Raw genomic sequence first — 22,133 nt, forward strand, 5'->3', positions numbered from 1 at the left:
TTATACCTTCCTGTTAGTTGCTTTTCTTTCTATACTCTTCTCTTTATACATCCCCATATTACAGCATGAAAAGTACACCAGCTTTGACACTCACTTAGACTCTATTACACCTAGTACAGGCGTGTACCTTACCTGCATCACACCTTGCATACCTCCTCTGCATTTGGCCCATTGTCCTTATGCTGTACTTCCTTCCTACTTTTACTGTCCGAAAGAGGAGAGTTAATTTTTGGAAAGGGGCAAGGAGAGGAAAAAGTCTGTTGAGAGAAAATGTCAACAACAGCATTGATAAATGAAGGGTTTTAATCCTTTTTCCATGGTATTCATTTAAAAGTTATTGTTTTAATGGTTGCATTTAGGATGAAGAGCTATAAGAGACAGATTATTAGATAAATGTTTTATCGTTTAAGTCATTCTTATGAGTTACACAGTAAACTATCCTGTTCAGGTTTAAAAAAAAAACACCCATATTCAATGATCGATTATATCAATAATTTATTGTTCTGCATAAGAAGGTAAAATGAGATTTCAGGCATGACATCAATGTCTGAATTGATGGCAACTTCAAGTATAGAGCTGGATACAATAGTATAAAATGTTAACATTTGTTTTACTATGGAAAACAGCAAAAATACAATAAAAATATCTGTACTTGGATGTAAAAACATTCAATTATCTAAAAACCAAACAGCACAAACTGAATATGCATAATATTTAAGACATGTTTTGTCACCTTTATCCATAAAACCTTACAAGTCAGAAACATACAATACATTATTTTTATTGTAATGGAGGAAGTTTATCAAGAAGTGGGTTTGTAATTCAGTAAAATGGGCATGCTGTTGTCCAATTAATAAAACTGTCAAGCTAAAACATTTTTTGTCTTGACCTAGTACCATATATGGAAGCCTCTACTTTTCTTGGTGAGAACACACTGCAATAATGCTAGTTTTTAAAGAGAGATTTATTGGAATGGGCTGTCCCATTCTCCTTTCTAATAACTCATTACAAACTTATTTCTAGGAGCTTAAAGATTCCCCCACACTTTATTCCTTTTGTTTGCTGTGTGTATACATGGTTTCATTTGTCCTTGTTCTCTCACCACCAGAACAATTAAATTATCTTCTTGCTAGGAAATAGGTATGTGACCACCCTGTGTTAAATATTAACATTGCCACACAGAGGATCAGAAAGCAAGTCTCTCTGTAAAAGGGACAAAGTGTGTGGAGCTTTCAGTCTATCACCCCACAAAGTACGCATATTGTATGAGGCCCTCCTAGACCCTACCAACATGGGAATAAGTCTTAAAATTGTTTCAAAAGGACACTACAGCGCCGGTAACAAGGCTGCAGGGCAGCCAGAACCCCTCTGTTTCTAACAGGGTTTTCAGACCATTACAGGGTCTGTTTCCCAGAGGGCAAAAACAGTTCCCTTATTTAAAAGATATAGTACAATAGTGGTCTGATGCGCTACAGTTTACTAGCAGTATTAGCATATTGTTTAATAAGACTGACCCTCCCCTGATATAAAAGGACCAGATCCTGAGAGGTGCAGAGCACCCTCAGCTATTGCTGTCTGCAAAAGAAAGTGAGGGCACTCAGCATCTTGCTGGTGTAGGACTCTAGTGATTTGCTGAAGAACATTCCCTGTAAAAATAATTACATTTTGAATAATTAAAAAATAGAGAACATTTCTCCAGCCCACACTATGACTGTGATTTTCATGCAATTAATATAAATCACTGAGATGTTATTTATGTTACAAACAACCTTAAGTCCACCAGAAAAAATAGTGAAATCTGACAGATATGTTTGAAGTTACATTAGGCTGTTCAACTACAGTATACGTGTCAATAGTGAGATATAATATATGTCAATAATTCCAGTACAAACATTCAAAAACTCTTAATTTTTTGTTGTTGCTCTATTTCAATTGTTTCACCTAATTTTAAACCAAATTCAATGACCCCAAGGCCAAATATGCATTTAGGATACAACTGCCCAGAGCTGATGGCTTTATCAGCATATAAACTAAAATATTTACATGGAATGTTGATTTAATTTACAAAGACGGTGTTTCTAATTACAGGCACCTACTAACCTGTTATTTAGAAATGATCACGCTGATGAGAAATTAAAAAACTTAATATCCTTTTCCAACCCCTTCACAAATATAAGTTTCACTGAGTTCTTTTTTCTTTATGCTAACGTAAAATAACTCTGCTTCCTGTTTGAATGCTACAGATGTGATGATCTAAGTTAGCAAGTTCATTCACACACTGCATCTATATTACAAATTCACTTGCACAATTAATACACATGCTTTACTCTTTCATTACGTGTGTACTCACTTGCTGCATATCAGTAGTAAATCAAGAAAAATGCGAGGTTACCTACGTTAAATATACATGATTTACCATATATTTGCTTATTCTATTACACAGAAAGCTATCTGAGGTTTCAAATGTATCTGGGCAGTGTTAAAGATGAATAATTTTTTTTGTAGTGAAGTTTACAAGTATAAACTCAAAGAAAAGCTTTCAAATTTAAAACAGTGCATTTTGACATTATATATTTTTCAAAACAAATATTGCTATGTATTTTTTAATAAAAGCAATTCATGCACTGCACTGCAACTGCTTACTCAAAGATTTCCCCTAATAATTTTCTGCTAATAAGTTAAAAGTATTTTAAAGAACACTAGAAATGTCTGAAGTTGATTTAAAGTAAAAAAAAAACAAAAACAAAACCCCCACACACCCTTACTACTACACAGCTATTCATACCAATATACCTCTGATCTTATAGAAGATTAACTCACAAAGATTTTTTAAATTATATACATTTAAATAACCTATATTTTCCCTTATTCAGATAAATATTCCCAAGTTGTTGTGCCGCAAAGCATGCATGCAAAGAGTTTCAAGACCTGCATACTCACAGCAGAACAGTAGCAGCAGACAACTGTAGCTCTTTTACAGCGCATTTTACAATAAGCCACTGAATACTTTACTTCTCTCTTTTGGTGAAAAATTTAAATACAAATGAACACTAGGATCACTCTGTACACATAAGCTAAAGCTCACACTTTTAAGAAAGTAAAACAACCTCTCTTGATACTTAACCCAGTTAAAACTCTGATGTCCTTCCTAACCAGAGAAATATTTGCCATTTTTGCCTGTTTTAGTTCTCTTAAGCTCTTAGTTAAAGTACGATAACCTCCAAGTGCTCATGTGCAACTTTATATGGCAGTAGCTATGTTTGAGATCACCACAGCATTAATTAATATCTGTGCTACCCCTCCATTAACAAAACTCAACTTGGAGATTTATATGTAAACAGTAACAAGGCGTTTAGTAGTTTTGGGTGCACTACTAGCTCAGTATATTGCATCTGATAAGACTTGGATTCAATGTGATTTTATTGTCCCCAAATTCTGAACAGGATGGTTTAAAGATACAGAAAAAGAAGACCTGCATTCCAATTACACCAAGTCCTTAACTACATGTCAGTCTGCCAAAGTTAGAAAATCCTCACACCAATTAAATGGCAACTAATTGAGTTCCAGCCATGCACTTTATTAAAAAGATTATGAACTATCATCATTTATATTCCTTATTTATAGTGTTATGAATGCAACCAGCTGACTGGAACCCAAAAGGTCTCTGTTTCCAATTTGTCAAATGTTGCTTTCAACTCATTGTAAGCTGTGGTGAGGTCATCGTTGACTATAACTTTGTCAAAGAGATGGCCGTATTGGCTTTCCATCATCTGTGCAGATTTAATCATTTCTTGAAAATCTTCTTCCTAAGAAAATCAGTATAAGAAGTCAGTCAAAAGTACAATTGAATCAATTCACATCAGTGTCAAATGCAAATTTACATAGACTGTTTTATTTAATTTCATATATTCAGTTTATTTCATATATTTCACATATTCAGTTAAGCCAGTAGATGGAAATTGTGCCACTGACCATGAACTTTTCAGAAACCATCATTTCAAATTAATTCTCTGAATATTTTCACAACTAGGTTTAGCCTCACAAGGCAATTCTTTCCCCTTTTCCCTTATAGCAGTGTAGTTAGCCACTAATTGATAATTACAGAGAAATTTCTGTGGTAGAAATGCCAGTGGAAAAATGTTTTTAGCTGTTTACATTAATGGTGCACTAACAACTGCATTACCTAAGTCTCCGGTTGCTATTAGCAAGGGATTTATTTGAGCATGGGCTTTACTTTTTCAAAGGTACCTTTAACATGTTTTCTATTTTTCTCTATACATACACGTGTAGAAGTTTTTGTTTTGTTTTTTTGTTTGGATTGTTTGGATTATTATTTTTTAAACAGAAGTAAAAAATAATAGTAACTGTGACTCTTCCCGAGGTACCCCAGGGTTGTCAGGCATCTCGCTATCACTTGCCCTTAGTATGAGGAAGCCTTGTCTGTGTTTGCTGGGGGTCAGCTCCCTAACTCCACTGGCCGTGGGAAACACAAGCACTCCCATTGTGCCCAGGCTCTGTTGTCCCTCTGCAGATTAGAGATAGGCACACACCAACCCCTGAGCATCCCCCTAAAGCAGGGGTTCTCAAACTGGGGGTCGGGAGCTGTCAGCCTCCACCCTAAACCCTGCTTTGCTTCCAGCATTTATAACAGTGTTAAATGTATAAAAAAGTGTTTTTAATTTATAAGGGGGGTTGACTCAGAGGCTTGCTATGTGAAAGGGGTCACCAGTACAATAGTTTGAGAACCACTGCTCTAAAGTGTCCAGCTCCTGGTCCACTGGACACACTCAGAATTCAGAGATTTGCTGCTTCCAAAGGAACAGTACCTCCCCGACCTTACCAGTTACATCTTAAGATCACAGCTCCACTTAACATGCAACACTTGCATATGTTTATGGTGAAAACAAGCAAAACTATATTTAACAAAGAGTAGAGAGCCCAATGATAGCAAGTAAAAAATTGGAAACAAATGGTAACATATAAAATAAAAATATAACATGAACTCTAGAACCTAGACTTATTGAACTAGTTACTGTCATGTCTTGTAGAACAAAAGCTCACCCAAAATCCTACCAGCATATTACAGCCAGGTTTGGCTATGATCTTCCATTCATGAGACAAGTCACACGGTCAGATTGCCTTCTCAGTGGAAAAGATCCTGAGTGTCTCTCTGTACCCCCAATTATACCCCCCACTCCAATTTGTTATCTTTTCTCATAGACAGATGCCCCTGCTGGTTGTTTTTTTCTTGGGTGCCTGTTTCTTGTCAATTTTTTACTATCTCTTGATTAGCATTGGGCTCAGTCTGTAGATAAACCTAGATTGTGAAGCAGACAATACACATATGACCAGCCAGAGAGAGAGAGAAGCATCTCTTCCCTCCTACCTGACAGGAGCATGTTTATCACTTTCTGGTGATTTGCCTTAACTCGCGTAAGTTAAGAACATAATTTTAAGTACAGATTCCTAATTCCTTAAACACTGTCCATACATACATTTTGCAATGATTATGACAACTAGTGGGCTCTTGGTAGAGATCTCACATGCCACCCTTTGGTACACTTAATATATATACATCTGACTCCTGTAAAATGCTATGCACCCCCTCTGCCTGTTAGCACCAAGAGGTTTCTGGGTCACAGTAATATCTAAATTAAAGAAAACCCAATGTACCTTCGTAAAAAACCCTTCTGATTTTTCTTAACACTGTAACAGTATTATTTATGTTGAAGACAATAGCATTATTTCCTCTAAAAATAATTTTTTGCCTGAGTTGTGATAGCATGAAATGAAATAAGCTCAAGTCCAATGTAGCTCTGCAAAAGTGAATCACGCAATTAAATCACCCTACTAGGCTTATGGCACCAAAGAGACTGGGCATGCAATTTACCCAAACACAAATAATATGTATACATAGACATACACACACTTAAACGTTTTGAGGCACAAGTTCCATTAAGTTCTAAAGGCATTCAGCGTCCTCATCTTCAAGATAAACAGTTACAAAAACTCTTGACTACATCTCATATTCTTACGGATTCTAAACATACTTACTGTGAAAGGTTTTGCAGCCACTTTTTCATCTTTGCTTGAAATAATCTTGGCATTTTTTCTGGTCTCTCTCAAACGCTCAAGTGATGGAGGCTTTATAAATATCACAAATGGTTTAAATTCTAATGTTCTTAAATGCTTCACTGTCTGAGAAGGGGAAAATTATAATTAATTAGTAACAGGGTTTGAATTCATTCCTTGCTCTGGAGTTTGCAACAACAAAAGAAGCCTCTGCTATGACACTAAAACTATAAAGCATCTCTTGAAATATACATGTCATTCATTAGCATCCTACTTTCTTAAACAGCATTTATTCTTTGCATCGCCTATTGCTACTTGAATGGCAAGAAAAATTTTGATTTCAACGAAAGTTGCCAGTGTTGGTAAATCTGATCAGTCTGGCAGAAGTAAAGCCAATGCACTGTTATTGGCCATTCACAGTGGTGGTGTTAGTAATTAGAAAAATTAAGTGGGACAAAAGGGTTTTTAGTTGATGCACCAGGGAGGAGTAGCAGATTATTTAATAGCTGATTCTAGGAAGGGTAAGACTTCCTATTGCCACATTCCAAAGATAACAGAAAAGGCTTTCTGCAGCCCAAGAGCAAAAGGGCACTGTGATAAGAGGACAACCACTGATTCTCCTCAAACCTTTAAGACACAGGTTCATTCCGTGCTGCTGTTTATGCTTCACAGGAGGATCAGATGATTGTTGCCTATTAAGGGAGAGGTTACTTACCTTACAGTAACTTGAGTTCTTTGAGATGTTTTGTCCTTATAGGTGCTCTACCGTAGGAAATTCCCAAGCAGTAACTCATCAAGGTGGTGGGTGCTGAGATGAAAAGTCTAGGATAGTTTGGAGGACTGAATCACTAAAGATGGTGTCACCTCTGCAAGCTGGTCAGATGGTGTAATGCTTGGCAAATATATGTATAGAAGACCATGTCACAGTCCTGCTGATTTCTATGATGGGAACGTCCCTCAGTAGACCTATAGATATGAACTGAGGTCTAGTCGAATGTGCTGTCATTCTATGAGGGGTCTGTATAAGAACGGCCATACTGGGTTAGACCAAAGGTCCATCTAGCAGAGTATCCTGTCTTCCGAGAGTTGCCAATGCCAGGTGCCCCAGAGGGAATGAACAGAAAATCATCAAGTAATCCATTCCTTATTACCCATTCCCAGCTTCTGGAAAATGGAGGCTAGGGACACCATCCCTGCACACTTGCATTTTCATAGCAGGTCAAGATGCAACCTGAAACCCACTTAGACAGCCTGTGTGTGGAAATCAGTTGGCCCTTCATCCTTTCTGCAAACAATACAAATAGGCTGGAAGAGGTCCAGAAGGTTTTAGTCCTATCCAGATAGAAGGTAAGGGCCCTTCTGACTTCCAGTGAATGAAGACTTGATTCCTCTGTGGCGCCATGAGGTTTTGGGTAGAACACTAGCAGGTCAGTCGCCTAGTTATGTTATATTCTGAGGAGGGGACTTAGTATAACTTTTGTCTTTGTAAAAGGTGGTGTATGGTAGGTCAGTCTTGAGTGCTCCCGGCTTCCCCATTCATCTTGCTGAGGTGATGGCAATTAGGAAAAAAAGTCTGGAGGGAATGGGTAGCCATTGGTTAAAAGGGGTGTTTCCTTAGGATGATTAGAACTAGTCTGAGGTCCCTTGGGGAGCCAGGTATCAAACGGGAGGAAAGAGGTTGTATAGACCCTTGAGAAATCTGACTGCTGTAGAGTGGGCAGAGACTGAAAAGCCCTGGATGAGTGAATGGTCAGATGTACCCTGAAAGAGTTCATCGGAGACTTTGTTTTTAATTCCAATAGGTAGTCCAAGGTCTTGGAAAATGGAACTTCCAAGGCTTGAGAAGATGGGAGGAAGCAGCAGGATCGGAAATGTTTCCACTTTTGGAGATAAGTCTTGAGAGTACTGGGCTTTCTACTGGATAAGAGAACTGACTGAACTCTACCTGAAAAGGTTAACTCCATGCTGGGAGCCACTGAGGAGCCATGCTCTCAGATTCAGGGAGGAGGAGTTGGGAAGGATGAAGGTCCCTGAGTTTTATGTCAAGAGGTCCTTCACGATATGAAGCCTGAATGGTGTTAACCTTGAGAGGTGGATGAGGTTTGAGCACCACACCTGTCTTGGCCAAGCAGGTGCTATGATGATAGCTCTGTCTCCTTCTCAGCACAGCTTGAGGGAGGTCTTTAGGGCTAGCGGTATAGGTGGGTAAGCATAAAGAAGGGTACGGGGACATGGTGTTATTAGGGCATCCATAGGAGAGTTGTGACCATAACCTCCCATGGAGCCAAATAGACATTTTGCATTGTTTGTGTTGGCGAAGAGATCTACCCTGGTATACCTCAGGTCAGGAAGATGCTCTGGAAGACAGAGTTTTTGAGCTCCCATTTATGATTTTGGCAGAAGTGTCTGCTTAAGCAGTTGCAATTACATTGTGGAGGCCTAGCAGATAAACTGCTGATTTCTATCTGATGAGAAATGCACCAGTTCCACAACTTCAGTGATACTGCACATAAGGACTGGGATCTTGCCGAATCCTGGCAGTTGATGTAATACATCACTGCCCTGTTGTCCAGCATTACTCTGATTGGGTCATCTCATATGGCCTAGAGGAAAAGTTGGCAAGCATATCCACTGTTCTTAGCTCCACGATATTGATATGTAGTGCCAATTCCTATGCTGACCACTTGCTGTCACGGAGTATTGGGGGACTCAGGGCCCTGCACCCCCGGCTTCCTGCGATTCACCATGACTCTCAGCCAGCCAGTAAAGCAGAAGGTTTATTTGGATGACAGGAATACAGTCCAAGACAGGTCTTGCAGGCACAGACAACAGGGACCCCCTCAGTTAGGTCCATCTTGGGGTCCCCGGGCATCCAAGCCCAGCCCCCCTTGGGAGGTCAGAGCCATCTATGCCCCCCAGCTCTCTCTCCCTGCCTGCTTCCAGCACTCTCCTTTCAGCGACCCCTCCCACAGCCTTTGTTCAGTTTCCCGGGCTAAGGAGTCGCCTCCCCTTCAACCCCTTCCTGGGTTCTCATGTTACACACTCAGGTATGCGCCCTCGGGCGCCCTCGGGCAGATCCCATCCTGCAATGCAGACTATCCCAGAACACTCCCCTGTCAGCATTCACAGACCACCGTGAGAACAGGCCCAGTTCGTCACATCTCTCCCCCCTTCGAGACCGAACTGAGCAGGGTCACTTTAGCCAGTGACCCGGGGAAGTTCGAACCTACCCCCGTTCCCATGGATGCCCCCGCATCCCTCCAGTTCCTTGGTGGGAATTACACCAGGCCCCTTCAGTTTCACGCCCCCCCTTAGGTCGGGGTGCTTGATGGCACTCGCAGTTCGCATGTGGGAAGGTTTATGCGGCCTGTGCCCTTTTCCCACCCCCATACCTCTGGGGTTCCAACTGGGCTGTGGTCTTCTCCCAGCGCTCCAGTCTGGAGGTCTGTGCTTTGGGCTCTCTTGGTTTAGAGCCGCCCTTTTAACCTTGGCCACCCTCTGGAAAGGATCCTTTATGCTGGGCAAGGGTCCTAAAGCTGTTTTCCCCTTGTCCCAGGCCTTCCTCCCCCTCTGACAGGGGTCACAGGATCCGCAGTACTGTCGGACAGTAACAAAGACCCCAGGCCAGTAAAAGCTCCGTAGCAGCCTCTGCTGGGTACGCCAGGTTCCCTGGTGCCCTGAGAGGGGAATATCATGGGCCCGGCACAGCAGCTGGCGGCGATACTTCTGGGGTACCACCAGCTGCCTCCTGATCCCCCCTGACTCCATTTCCCCTGGGGGAGCCCATTCTCGGTACAGGAACCCCTTCTCCCACAGGAACCTTTTCCGGCCACCTCATCCCATGGTCTGTACCGCATTGAGGTCGGCTAGGTCCCTTATCTTCCGCAAGGAGGGGTCTCTCTGTAACTCGGCCTGGAACTCAGCAGCTGGGACAGGGATGGCCACCTGCTCTTCCTCGCCCGCTGGGCCTGAAGCTGCAGCCTCCCTGAGCCGTGTCCCTGGGCGTTCCCTCCCCACCAGGTTAGGGTCCTGCGCCTCAGGCAAGGCACCCCCCCCAAGGCCAGGGCGCAGTGCCCCTCGCCGGCTCTGACTGCGGGTCACAACCAGTGCCCTTTGGGGGTTGCTTGGCCAGTTCTCCAGGTCCCCCCCCATCAATACCTCAGTGGGCAAATACGGGTGTACCCCCACATCCTTGGGGCCCTCCTTGGCCCCCCACTTCAGGTGTACCCTTGCCACGGGTACTTTGACTGGTGTTCCGCCCACCCCCGTCAGGGTCAGGTAGGTGTTGGGCACCACCTGATCGGGGGCCACCACCTCGGGCCGGGCCAGCGTCACCTCTGCGCCCGTATCCCAGTATCCATTGACCTTCCTCCCATCCACTTCCAGGGGAACAAGGTACTCTCTCCGGAGGGACAGCCCCGCGCCTACCATATAAACCAAAAACCCTGAGTCTGGAGCATCCAGCCCCCTAGAGGAGCTGGCCTGGAGCTCTCCTCCCTCCTTAGCAGGTGGTACTCTGCCAGCCCCTCTTCCCTGGGAATGCTGCCTTTCGCCGGGCTGGGTCTCTACCCAGTTAACCCTCTGTGGGTTCGGTCTGCTCAGTCTGTCCCTGAGCCTAGGGCACTGGGCCCGTATGTGGCCCTTTTGGCCACAGTGGTAGCAGCCCATGTCCCATGGGTCCCCTTGAGTAGGTCGGATGGTCCTGATGCCGGATGCTCCCCTCTGATGGGTTTTTTCTGTATTTTCCCATGGGGAGGTCCCATGGTGACTCTCTCTCTGCGTTGTGGTGGGACTGTTCCTTTGGGACTCCTCCCTTTTATCTCCTGACCGGCTCTTTACAAACTCATCAGCCAGCTGCCCGGCGTGTCGCGGGTTCTCTGGCTTTCTGTCCACCAACCACAGCCTCAGGTCGGATGGGCACCGGTCATACAGTTGCTCCAGTACCAGCAGTTTAATCAGGTCCTCCTTCGTCTGGGCCCCACCAGCCCACTTGCTGGCGTATCTCTCCATGCGGGCGGCTAGTTGCAGATATGAGATCTCAGGGGTTTTATCTTGACTCCGGAACCTTTCCCGGTACATCTCAGGAGTCAGCCCAAACTCTCGTAGCAGGGCCCTTTTGAATAGTTCGTAGTCCCCTTTCTCTGCCTCTCCCAGTTGGCGGTACAATGCCACGGATTTGGGGTCCAGTAAGGGGGTAAGGACCCGGAGTCTGTCCGCGGGGTCCACACGGTGCAGCTCGCAGGCCGTCTCAAAGGCCTCCAGGAAGTCATCCATGTCCTCCCCCTCCTTGTATGGGGCCATGATGCACTTATCAAAGCTCCGTGCAGTCCTGGGTCCCCCCTCACTCACCGCAGCCGGGGGTTCGCTGCCCTTCAATCTCGCCAGTTCCAGGTCATGCTGACGCTGTCTCTCATTCTCCTCCCGTTCACGCTGATGCTGTCTCTCTTTCTCCTCCCGTTCATGCTGACGCTGTCTCTCTTCACGCTGATGCTGTCTCTCTTTCTCCTCCCGTTCATGCTGACGCTGTCTCTCTTCATGCTGTCTCTGTTGTTCACGATCCTCCAGCTCTCTCAGTTTTAGCTCTTTCTCCCATTCCAGCCAATTCCGCTCCCCGGATGCCGAACGCCGCCGGGAGGATCCTCTGCTGGCCGGTGGGCTTCGTCGGGGGGACCCCCTGCTGGCCGGGGGGTTCACGGCGCCTTCGGTATTTGCTGGGCTCCTCCCCACCCTTCCCCTAGGCATAGGAAGGAGGGGTCTCGGGAAGCCCTCAGCAGCCGGCTGACCACTCCCAGCTGAGGCAGACACTGGTGCCTGCGCTGCATTTGCCAGGCTGCTTCCCTGAGACACAGGGATCAGTTCATTCGCGCGATCTTCCGCCTCCAGCTGGGCAATGAGCTGTTCTTTGGTGAGCCTCCCAATGCGCAGCCGCCTCTGCTTGCACAGCTCCACCAGGTCGCTCTTAAGCCGCTTGGCATACATCTTCCTGCTGGCCACTCACCGGCCTGTGTGCTCACAGCTCCCCACAGTTCCCAGGGGGCCCCCTAGTGTGCCAGCCCTTCTCGAGGTCACCACCTCTCTGCCAGGGTCGAGCTGCAGACTCCTCCGCCCCTGGGACCACTCGCTGCGATCCCCCCGGGGGACCCTGTTACTGCAAAAGTCCTTCTCGCTGGTCACACACTCCCAGGGGTAATAACCGTCTCTCTCTCACTCTTCAGCACGCCTGGTCCCCGTCAATCCCCCTTCGTTTTACTGCTCCCCAGTCACTTACTGCAGGAAGCGCCGTCCACGGGGTGCAGTAGATCCCACCGCTGCCACCAGTTGTCACGGAGTATTGGGGGACTCAGGGCCCTGCACCCCCGGCTTCCTGCGATTCACCATGACTCTCAGCCAGCCAGTAAAGCAGAAGGTTTATTTGGATGACAGGAATACAGTCCAAGACAGGTCTTGCAGGCACAGACAACAGGGACCCCCTCAGTTAGGTCCATCTTGGGGTCCCCGGGCATCCAAGCCCAGCCCCCCTTGGGAGGTCAGAGCCATCTATGCCCCCCAGCCCTCTCTCCCTGCCTGCTTCCAGCACTCTCCTTTCAGCGACCCCTCCCACAGCCTTTGTTCAGTTTCCCGGGCTAAGGAGTCGCCTCCCCTTCAACCCCTTCCTGGGTTCTCATGTTACACACTCAGGTATGCGCCCTCGGGCGCCCTCGGGCAGATCCCATCCTGCAATGCAGACTATCCCAGAACACTCCCCTGTCAGCATTCACAGACCACCGTGAGAACAGGCCCAGTTCGTCACACTTACCCTGTGCTTTGTCTCCCTGTAGGTGAGACACATCTGTTACGAGGGTCTTCAAAGATGCTGGATGTATGAATGGGATTCAAACAGAGATTTTCCACGGGTCTTTCCACCATATAGAGAGTACCTTCCCGAGACACTGACATGTGTCTGGAGAAGATTGTCTGACTGGGGTATACACTACTCTTAGTCATGTCTGGAGGTAACTGAGGTGCATCCTTGTATGGGGAATATCATATGTGGTGACCGACATGTGGCCCAACATCTGTAGGCAAATCCTTAGGTTATTTGTGGGCTGAATTGTAATGTTGAGATTAGATGGGATAGGGTGGAGAATCTCTCTTTGGAGAATCTCTCTCCAATTGCTCTTGCTGTTTGGCGTGTGCTGTACTGAAGTTAGCACAGATTTCTTGTGGGCTCAGAGATTGGAATAGTGTTATGACCTGGACATTGCCGACTGGACCTCTTGGGGTGATTGGCCTCTGAGAAGCCAGCTGTCCAAGTATGGGAATGCTGATATTCCCCACTGGCAGAGCCAAGTCACTACCACTGAGAGAATCTTTGTGAACGCCCTTGGGGCTGCACAGAGTCCAAAGGGGAGAACTCGATAATGACAGTGATCCACACCTATTACAAAACATAGGAAGCGTTTGTGGGAGAGGTGGATAGCTACATGAAAGTAAGCATCCTCTAGGTCAAGGGCAATGAACCAGTCTTCTGGGTCTAAGGATGGGATTATGGTAGCAAGTGTCACCATTCTGAAGTGTTATGCTAGGACGCAATTGTTCAAGATCCTGAGCGCAACGGTTGGTCTCCATCCTTCATCTTTCTTGAGAACAAGGACATAATTGGAATAGAACCTTCTTCCGATGAACTCTGGTAGAACCAGTTCTATTGTTCACAGGAGAAGAGAATAAACTTCTTGACTTAGGAGTTCCTCGTGAGACGTGTCCATGAAGGAGGACGGGGGGAGGATTGGAAAGAGGGATGAAAAGGAAGTGGATAGAGTAACCCACTAGGATGAAAAGGAAGTGGATAGAGATATTGACATTCTCTAATATCTACTTGTCTGAGGTAAGAAATTCCCAGGCTAAGTAGTGGGACAGTCAATCTCCAAAGAGGGGGTAGTCGCACAACAGCTGATTCGGAGTGGAATGGATTGCTTGATGCCCTTGACCAAGGTATCAAAAGTGCCTCTTAGAAGCAGGAGGTGATAGAGTAAAAGTAGGGGTGTGTGGCCTGTGTTTTTGTGTGTTGGGTTTTCTCCGTAAGGGCTCCTGAAGCTTAGGGAAAGTGTGCTGTTGGTACTGGAATGGTCTCAATCTTGAGTGGTTTGGGATCTACTAAAGCACTTTTTTGTTGCAGGCACATAAATCCCCACTGATCGCAATGCTGATCTGGAATTTTTGAGCATCTGGAGAGAAGAGTCCATATTTTCACTGAAGAATGGCTCTTTGAATGGGAGATTTTCCATGGTATTTTGAACTTCTGGAAGACCTGAGAACTGGAGCCAGTATGCTTTTCTCATGACCACCATTGTGACATGGACTTACAGAGGCTGTTTCAGCAGCATCTAGAGTAGCTTGTAGGGAGGTTTTGCAACCAACTGTCCGTCAGCAATGATAGACTGAAAATGATCTTTCTGGTCTTGTGACAAGTTGCTCAATAAAATGTATATATTTGGAGTATGTTAAGATTGTATTTTGCCATCAAGGCCTGGTAGTTGGCCATATAAAATTGGAGAGTGACTGATGAGTAGCTCTTCCTTCCCACCAAGTCCAACCACTTGGATTACTTGTCAGATGGAGAAGGCCTAGAATGAGCTAGACAACTCTCTTTCATTGGCTGCGTCAACTAGCAGGGAATTGGGGCTGGGATGGGAAAATAAGTGTTTCATTCCTTTTGTGGGATACAGTATTTATCTGCCTGCATACAGCTTGGTGGGATTGTGGCAGGTGTTTGCCACAGGGAAAGTGCAGGAGATAACCCCTCACTGATGGTTCTGAAATCATCAGTGTAGGAAAGTCGTGGTGGCATTATTGTGTCATCTGGAGATGAAGAGGACTTTACAGAGGGAAGCAAGATCTTCTTGGCCTGAGACTATTGCTCCTTCTGTATATAGTCTGGTACTGGAGAAGTGTGAGGTTCTGAGGTGCATAGTACTGCAATGTGTAGTACCCGTCAGTCTGCAGGTGTTGATAGCTGGTATGGTACTGGTGGATACTGGTGCTTTTTCTTAGATATATGATAGAATTGGTCGCTGTACTGACCCATGGGTCTCAGTAACTTTACTGGAAAGGAGAATAAGGGAATGGATCGCAATGATAATTATAGTCTCTGGGCCCTACAATGTTTGGTAGATTCCCTATGATTTATGAAAAGGACTTATGGAGTACGGTAGCACAATACTGGGATGGATCACTTTACTGAGATTTCCAAGTTCAATGAGTCCTCTCTTGAGCTGAGAGAGAGAGAGAGAGAGTTCCCAGTGCCCTAACTGGTAATGAAGGCTGGAGACTTAAGCAAGTCTCAACTTGCAGCTGTCAGGACAACATTGGTCAGTATTGGAAACTCAGGCTCATCAGAGATTGAAACCCACTGAAGAAAGGAACCTGGAAGGAGGTGGAGGGCTCTAAAAGCCTTTAGATGAGATTTGGGTTGGTATCAGAAGGGGAAATGCCAGCTGGTGAGATGGAAGCTCTTGCAGGACTGAGGTGGTTGTAGGGTCATGTCCCACTCAGACATATGATGAGATCCGGGTTCTGGGAAATGGATGGTAGCCCTGTGTGTAATGCAGAGCCACAAGGTATCAAAGTGCCACCACAGTAGTTGCTCTAGTGGTAGGTATGTTGTCTGAGCATGGCTTCTTTCATGGTACCAATGCCTCAGTACTGGACTCAGCTGGAACCTCTATGGTACCCTTAGAGGAACAAGGGTCTGCCAAGACTGGGTTTTATGGGGAGATCTACCCTGCTTCTTCACTTCCCTGCTTGGAGAGGTATGTTTCCTCTTCTTTAGAGTTTTTAATTCTCTGTGACCATAGATGAGGCAGCAATGTGAGGTGAGGTGGCCTATGATGTAGAGGCTGATGTAACTGGGAGTGGGGGAGAGATGGAAAGGGGTGGCGAAGCGAACTCTGCTGGAGCTAGAGCACGTTCCATTAATAGCTGCTTAAGTCTAGTCTCCCTGTCTTTTTTTTGGATCTGCCTTTGAAAACCAGACAAAGCTTGCATTTAGAAAGGTTGTGTGACTGCCCCAAACACCACAGATAACTGGAGTGTCCATCACAGGAGGACCTGTGGCATATCTAGGCTTAAACTCCAGGATTTTGGACATAAGTTGTGCTCCAGCACAAATGAAAGATCTAAGAAAAGAAGAGGGAAGGAAGCCACTCCCTCCCCCTACAAGCACTAGAGTGCAAAATAAAGTAAATGGACTAAAAATAAAGAAAAAATACAATAAAGTAAATATGAAATTAGGGTAAAAAGGATTCACAAGGTGAAAGCTGGGAAGCTAAATGCAGCTGACAGCAGAACGTTCTGTCTCAAGCCACATACCCTTGTTCAAAGTACAAGGTGGTACTCTGCACAGGTGCGGGCCCGTGGATACTACTTTTCAGTCTCTGATCGAGAGCACATAGATGCTTGAACATCCTACAGTGGAGCACCTACAGGGGGGACATACTCAAAGAACTAAAACTTATTCCTCTATGTAGCTCTTGCTGGCCAGTAAGAAGTTGCTGCCAGATAACTTGCAGCCACAGTATCAAGTACCTTCCTCCTCCTGCAATCCTAGCAGTAGCTGCAGGAGCAGCTAGTTGTACAGTATAGAGTTGAAACTCCAAAATGCCAAATGCACATGTCCCTAAGCTTAAACTGAGTTATTTGAATTTGGTATAGTATTTCCAACTGAGATCTTTCTAATGAGAAGACAATGACATTCTCTCATTTTAATAGCTAGAAAAAAGCCAATTGGTCACAATAATTTACCATACGCTACTAGATCAAAATTTCCTTTTGATAATTTAAAAATTGTTAATATTAGCTAATGCAGTTTTCACAAGTGCAATGTTGCACACATAGCAACAATTCAGCAAGTAAATCCAAAATTGCACATTTTTTGTTGGTGACCCATCAAAAGTACTATTGATCTAGGTTTTTGACTCTGACATCAGTTTCCTAAAGCCATTATTCAACCAGCATATATCTGTGCCATCCCCTTTTCCTACAGAAAGCCTCTTTTTGCCAATTTTCTAATAAGGAACATGACATAATATTTCGATTAATGTGACGCCACTGAACATTTACATTAAATGCTATTTAGACAGGGAATAATCATGTCCAATTACCTACAGAACCCTCTTTAAACCAACAGCTTGAGTGCTTCATCATGCAGGCACTTGTGCACTGGGTAAATCAGGAAAAGTGGAAGACTTCAACTGTTTCCATTTAACATCGAAAATCATTTTTCTGGCTCCTGAATTTTGTGCTGCACTACAGGATATTTGAACAATACTCAAACAAGTCAAAGGTGAACACAAAAGAAATGGAAAAACTATTCTGAACAATGTATTTCAAATCATATTTTATACATTTATTTCATTCAGACTTTATTTAAATGTTCAAATGCACAAGTTAAAGTTGCACCCAGACAATAATGAATATTGGGGGTGGGGGTTAATAGGAAGAGGAGCATGCACATAAAATAGACACAAATGATGACAGCAGCCCCTTCCCTCTACGGAATACTACTCTATTTATCTGTTAATTACCATACTGTATATTTAATGTATTCTTCACATTACGACCTGTCATAAAACCCTTTCCATGAACAGTCTTGTTGAAATCAAAGGATTACTCATGTGAGTAAGGGTTGCAGGACTAGACTCTTTCTCAAGAATATTTTGCATTTAAATATCAAGTTTTTCAGACAAATTCTAACCCAGAGCAGCAGAACACTGAATACAAATGTTGGAGCATTCTGTGAGTAATTAAATGTTCTTCATGGCAGTGTAAGCTTTCAGTGCAGTTAGTTTTTGCATTAAATACCATCCAATCTGTATTGAAATTTCCCTTTAGGAATGCTCTATACAATAAGTATACCCAGAAATTGGGTGGAATATAAATTGAACATGGAATAAAATGAAATGCTCTATTAACAGTCTTCTTCCGGAATCCTAACATGGAATGCAGTAAATTATGCCATGCCAAGAGAGGTGCTTACTTACATGAGGCTGCACATCCAACAAACAAACTTTGTTTTTAGTTAGAACAGATCGAACAGAGTCTATGCTTGTACCGTAGTAGTTGTTTTTATATTCACCATATTCAATAAACCTGTGGTAGAAAGTGAAAAAAAAATCAGAATCATTCCCTTTTCTTTTGCAAATACTTATCAATTTGGTTAATAAGATTTAATTCATTAGCAGAAATATTTTCACTCTACATGTGATTTTAACCATGTTTTATAAAAGGAAATGCTGCCAAGTACTTCAGCATGTCAACCTAAAAAAACACCCTTCTATTTTACCATTTTCAAATCAGTAACACTTGCTTATATTACAGTTAAAGAGAAAAAGTACTTTAGTCCAACAGCACACTAATGTTTTCCATCACCTCTTTTTCAGAACTAATGCAATGCAATAAAAAAGTGGATAAACTAAACAATAGAAACTACTGAAATTTCATTTCACGCTACACAATATCTGAATTCTCTGTCTCTGAATAGGAGGAGCAGTTATGATGGTGCTAATAGAACCAAGGCGGCTGGTTATGTGCTATAAAAATATAAATACAATTTGAGAAAAAGCAAAGCACATTTTGAAGTTTCAGTCAAACCTACAGCTTTGTGTCTACTATACTTTGCCCTCTGAAATACTTAGGGCAGGATTTAAACTTACAGTATTTTACAGGTTGCTGGGGAGCATGATGCTACCATTGTCTTTAATTTTAATTTTTTGAAGTGCTTGAGGGGAGGGGCTTCTCTCTAGTTCTCCGGATTCCTGTTCTTTTGAACAGGAAATGCCTGTACTGGAAGGGAATATAACTATACAAAACCATTAATTGAAACACACGTTTGAAATGCAGCACTGCCAGGGCCCCTTTCCTGATGCTGCAACGATCAATTAGTAAGACAAATAATGCCAATTTAAAAGGAGCCCCCACCTTCAACACCCCCCCCCCAATCTCTGTATGTTTAGCTCATTGGACAGGCATTTAAAGTATTAGGTGGTTTAAAACTGTTTACATTCTGTTCATATTACTTTTATTTTGTTTCAACAATCTGCAGGAATTGCAGTGCTGACTGTTTAGACATTATACTTTAACATGTTTTAAAATCAATGCAGGCTATACCCATTTTAATTACTACATAAAAGAACCAACTACTAAAACTTCACAATGAAACCATTGTTTTGACTGTGGCTCTAGTTAACCTTTTCAACATACTTGTTATTCTGTACATCTGTCTCAAACAAGTGCTTGGAAATGAAAATGTACTCAACACCGTCACTTTCTTGGCCTCTTCTTGCTCTAGTCGTGTCTGTGGTTTCATTAAAAAAAAGAAAAAGAAAAAGAAAAAAAAAGCTTTTTTAAAACAACAAACCAGTTTTAGGAAAAATATGAAGGGCCCAATCCTGTGTGGTGCAGAGTGCTCTTATCTTACACTGGCTTCCAAAGGAGTTGAGTGTGCTCAGCATCTTGAAGGCTGCACTCAGCATGTCACAGGATTGAGCCTAAAGCAAGTACAAGAAAACCTCATTGGACATAAATAACAGATTATCAATTTTATTTACTAATGGAAAAGTTAACTAAAGGGGGAACAATAAGGCTGTTGAAAAATTATATGAGCAGCAATTTAGAACAATCCTGTTCCCTCTGCCACTATTCATCATAAAAGGAATTTGTGGAATTCCCTGGCACAGGGGACCATCAAGGCAAATGACGTTTAGTGAATGGATTTATCAGAGCACCAAATAATGTTATGATCATTAACAAAATTTGCAGTTACAGTATGTAAGGTATGATAGTAATATAATGGAAAATTACATTTCATATTTTAGGAGCTGATTGCCTCTGGTGGCCAGAAAGGAATTCCTCTTTCTCCCCATCTACAGCCTTGCACAACAGACTAGATGGATTATGGGTTTTTTAATTCTATTTTTACTTCCTCTCAAGCATCAAGCAATAGTTTTTCTGTAAAATTAGGTACAAATGGGACAAAATGCTTAATGGTGTGGTGTGGTGTGATGTGGTATGAAGGTTTTTATTACCTGTGTAACTCACTCACTTATGACTAATGTGACCATTCCAAACTCATACCTATAAAACCTTTGTACCACGCTGTCATGCACTCTCTATCACTAACTCACGTATATATAGAAAAAGACGCACATACAGAGTATATATTAAGTATTTTTGTCTTATCCTTAGGCTAACATAAAAAAATACATTTCAAAGATGGTCCCACTGCAATTATTAAGTGTCACTTGAAAGTGACTCCCTCCCCCTCAATTTTTGATGAGTAATTGAAAAGCAAAACTCTGGAGACACAAAGTTGTTTGATGAAAAATAGCAATTTTGTGGGGAGAAAAATCTTGTGCAGATGATTGCACATTTATCAATCCATTGAGTATCTGAGAGCACTGGGCAATTTTTTTTTAAATGAATTTACAGAAGGGACAAATATTTGCAACTCTTGTGAATTAGAGAACAAATGTATTAATTTTTCCAATTACAAACGTACCCATATCTACACGTTTAAGAATATGCACATGGTTAGAGAAAGTACTGAGTTAATGCCTTGGATATAAGGTGCTGGAGTCCCTTGCTCTTAGAGGAGCCTCACTGTAGGAGGCAAAGTCCAGGAGGAAATGAGATGGAAAGCTGTGTGGATTTGGAGAAGCCTCTCAGTGAAAGGTGTCCATCCACCACAACAAAAGAAAATCCTTTTGTTTATTTATTTTTAAATTTTTACACAAAAGATTGCTTCTGATTTTGGAAATATGATAACTGATACATTCTGTAACGAGGTACATGAATTGAGTTGCTATCTGAATACAGGCTAATACTTTGCATAAATGTTACAGAAATTGTACAATAGCAGCAGAATTCAACCATGTCTGTATTAAGGAATTTTTTAAAAAATTCCCTATCACTGCTAACATCAGTGGGAGTCATAGCATGGATAAAGTCCCAATGGCCAGAGCTGTTCCATAATGATAGTGTTAAACCTAGTTTTCAGGATTCACTAATGCAGTAGTAAAACTGCCTGAAACTGCAAGAGCCTGGTCTACTCTAGGGATCCCACAGGGTCTAATGCCAAGAACTCACCTGATAGAAATTTTTCTTGTAAAATTCTCTAAAGTTTAACTAGCCTTGGCCTTGAATGGAGAATACAGCAAATAAATTCACTACAGCTTGCAGCTACATTTCCCACAGCCTTCAGTTTAGAATGGCATTAAGGTCATAGTTAGAATATGACAAATGTATTTTTACTGAAAATTTAGTATCTTTTTCATGTTGGATTCTAGATTACATTAATTTAAAAAATCTAAAATAATTTAGAGAAAACAATTCTACTATTTACAATTCATTATCTTTACATGCACTGAGTGCAGCTTTTGCCTTTGGGTGTGCAGAACAGCCACAGCGACAGTAGCTTGCTTGAAAGAGTGCCGCCATTTTACATATTTTTTATGAAAATAAAATTCTTAGAACAAAGTTAAACCCTATTTAACTTATGAACATCAAGTTTTGAAAACAAAAACCCACTTTATTAAAAGGTGTTATTTTATGGTAAATACCATGTCGCCATCTCCCCCACCCCCAACCCCAATCTTATGAGCTGTTCCATGAGCATAGCATTGCAATGATGGTGTTAATATGAATCCAGTGTTTATAAATCACATTAATTGATCAGATTTGAAAAAAGTCAACATTTCAATTCATCCATAGATTCCAAGGCCAGAAAGGGCCACTGTGATCATCTGGTCTGGCTACCTGTATAACACAGGCCATAGAACTTCCCCAAAGTAATTCCTACAGCATATCTTTTTTTTTTTTTTTTTAATCCAATCTTGATTTTAAAATGGTCAGTAATGGAGAATCCACCAGGACCCTTGGTAAGTTGTTCCAACGGTTAATTACTCTCACTGTTAAAAATGTATACCTCAATTCCAGTTTGAATTAGTCTAGCTTCAACGTCCAGCCGTCACAAAACTGGGTGACTGGGCAACAAAATGGAAGATGAAATTCAATATCGATAAATGCAA

The 22,133-nt window shown here is 42.8% G+C and overlaps 1 protein-coding gene across 5 annotated transcripts in view; it reads right to left on the reverse strand.

Moving 5' to 3' along the window:
- Window positions 1–478: 478 nt before the first annotated feature.
- Window positions 479–22,133, reverse strand: part of MPP7 (MAGUK p55 scaffold protein 7) — a 293,702-nt gene continuing 272,047 nt past the window's right edge. For all 5 annotated transcript variants that reach the window (XM_054020780.1, XM_054020779.1, XM_054020782.1 and 2 more), the window contains 4 exons: window positions 19,309–19,402; window positions 18,090–18,198; window positions 6,055–6,198; window positions 479–3,806 (listed from right to left, as the gene is read on the reverse strand). In XM_054020780.1, the coding sequence (XP_053876755.1) occupies window positions 3,627–3,806; window positions 6,055–6,198; window positions 18,090–18,198; window positions 19,309–19,402 (527 nt within the window). In that variant the 3' untranslated portion in view covers window positions 479–3,626. The remainder of the gene's footprint in view (window positions 3,807–6,054; window positions 6,199–18,089; window positions 18,199–19,308; window positions 19,403–22,133) is intronic.

The sequence above is a fragment of the Malaclemys terrapin genome, chromosome 2, assembly GCF_027887155.1.
Source record: "Malaclemys terrapin pileata isolate rMalTer1 chromosome 2, rMalTer1.hap1, whole genome shotgun sequence".
Lineage (NCBI taxonomy): Eukaryota > Metazoa > Chordata > Testudines > Emydidae > Malaclemys > Malaclemys terrapin.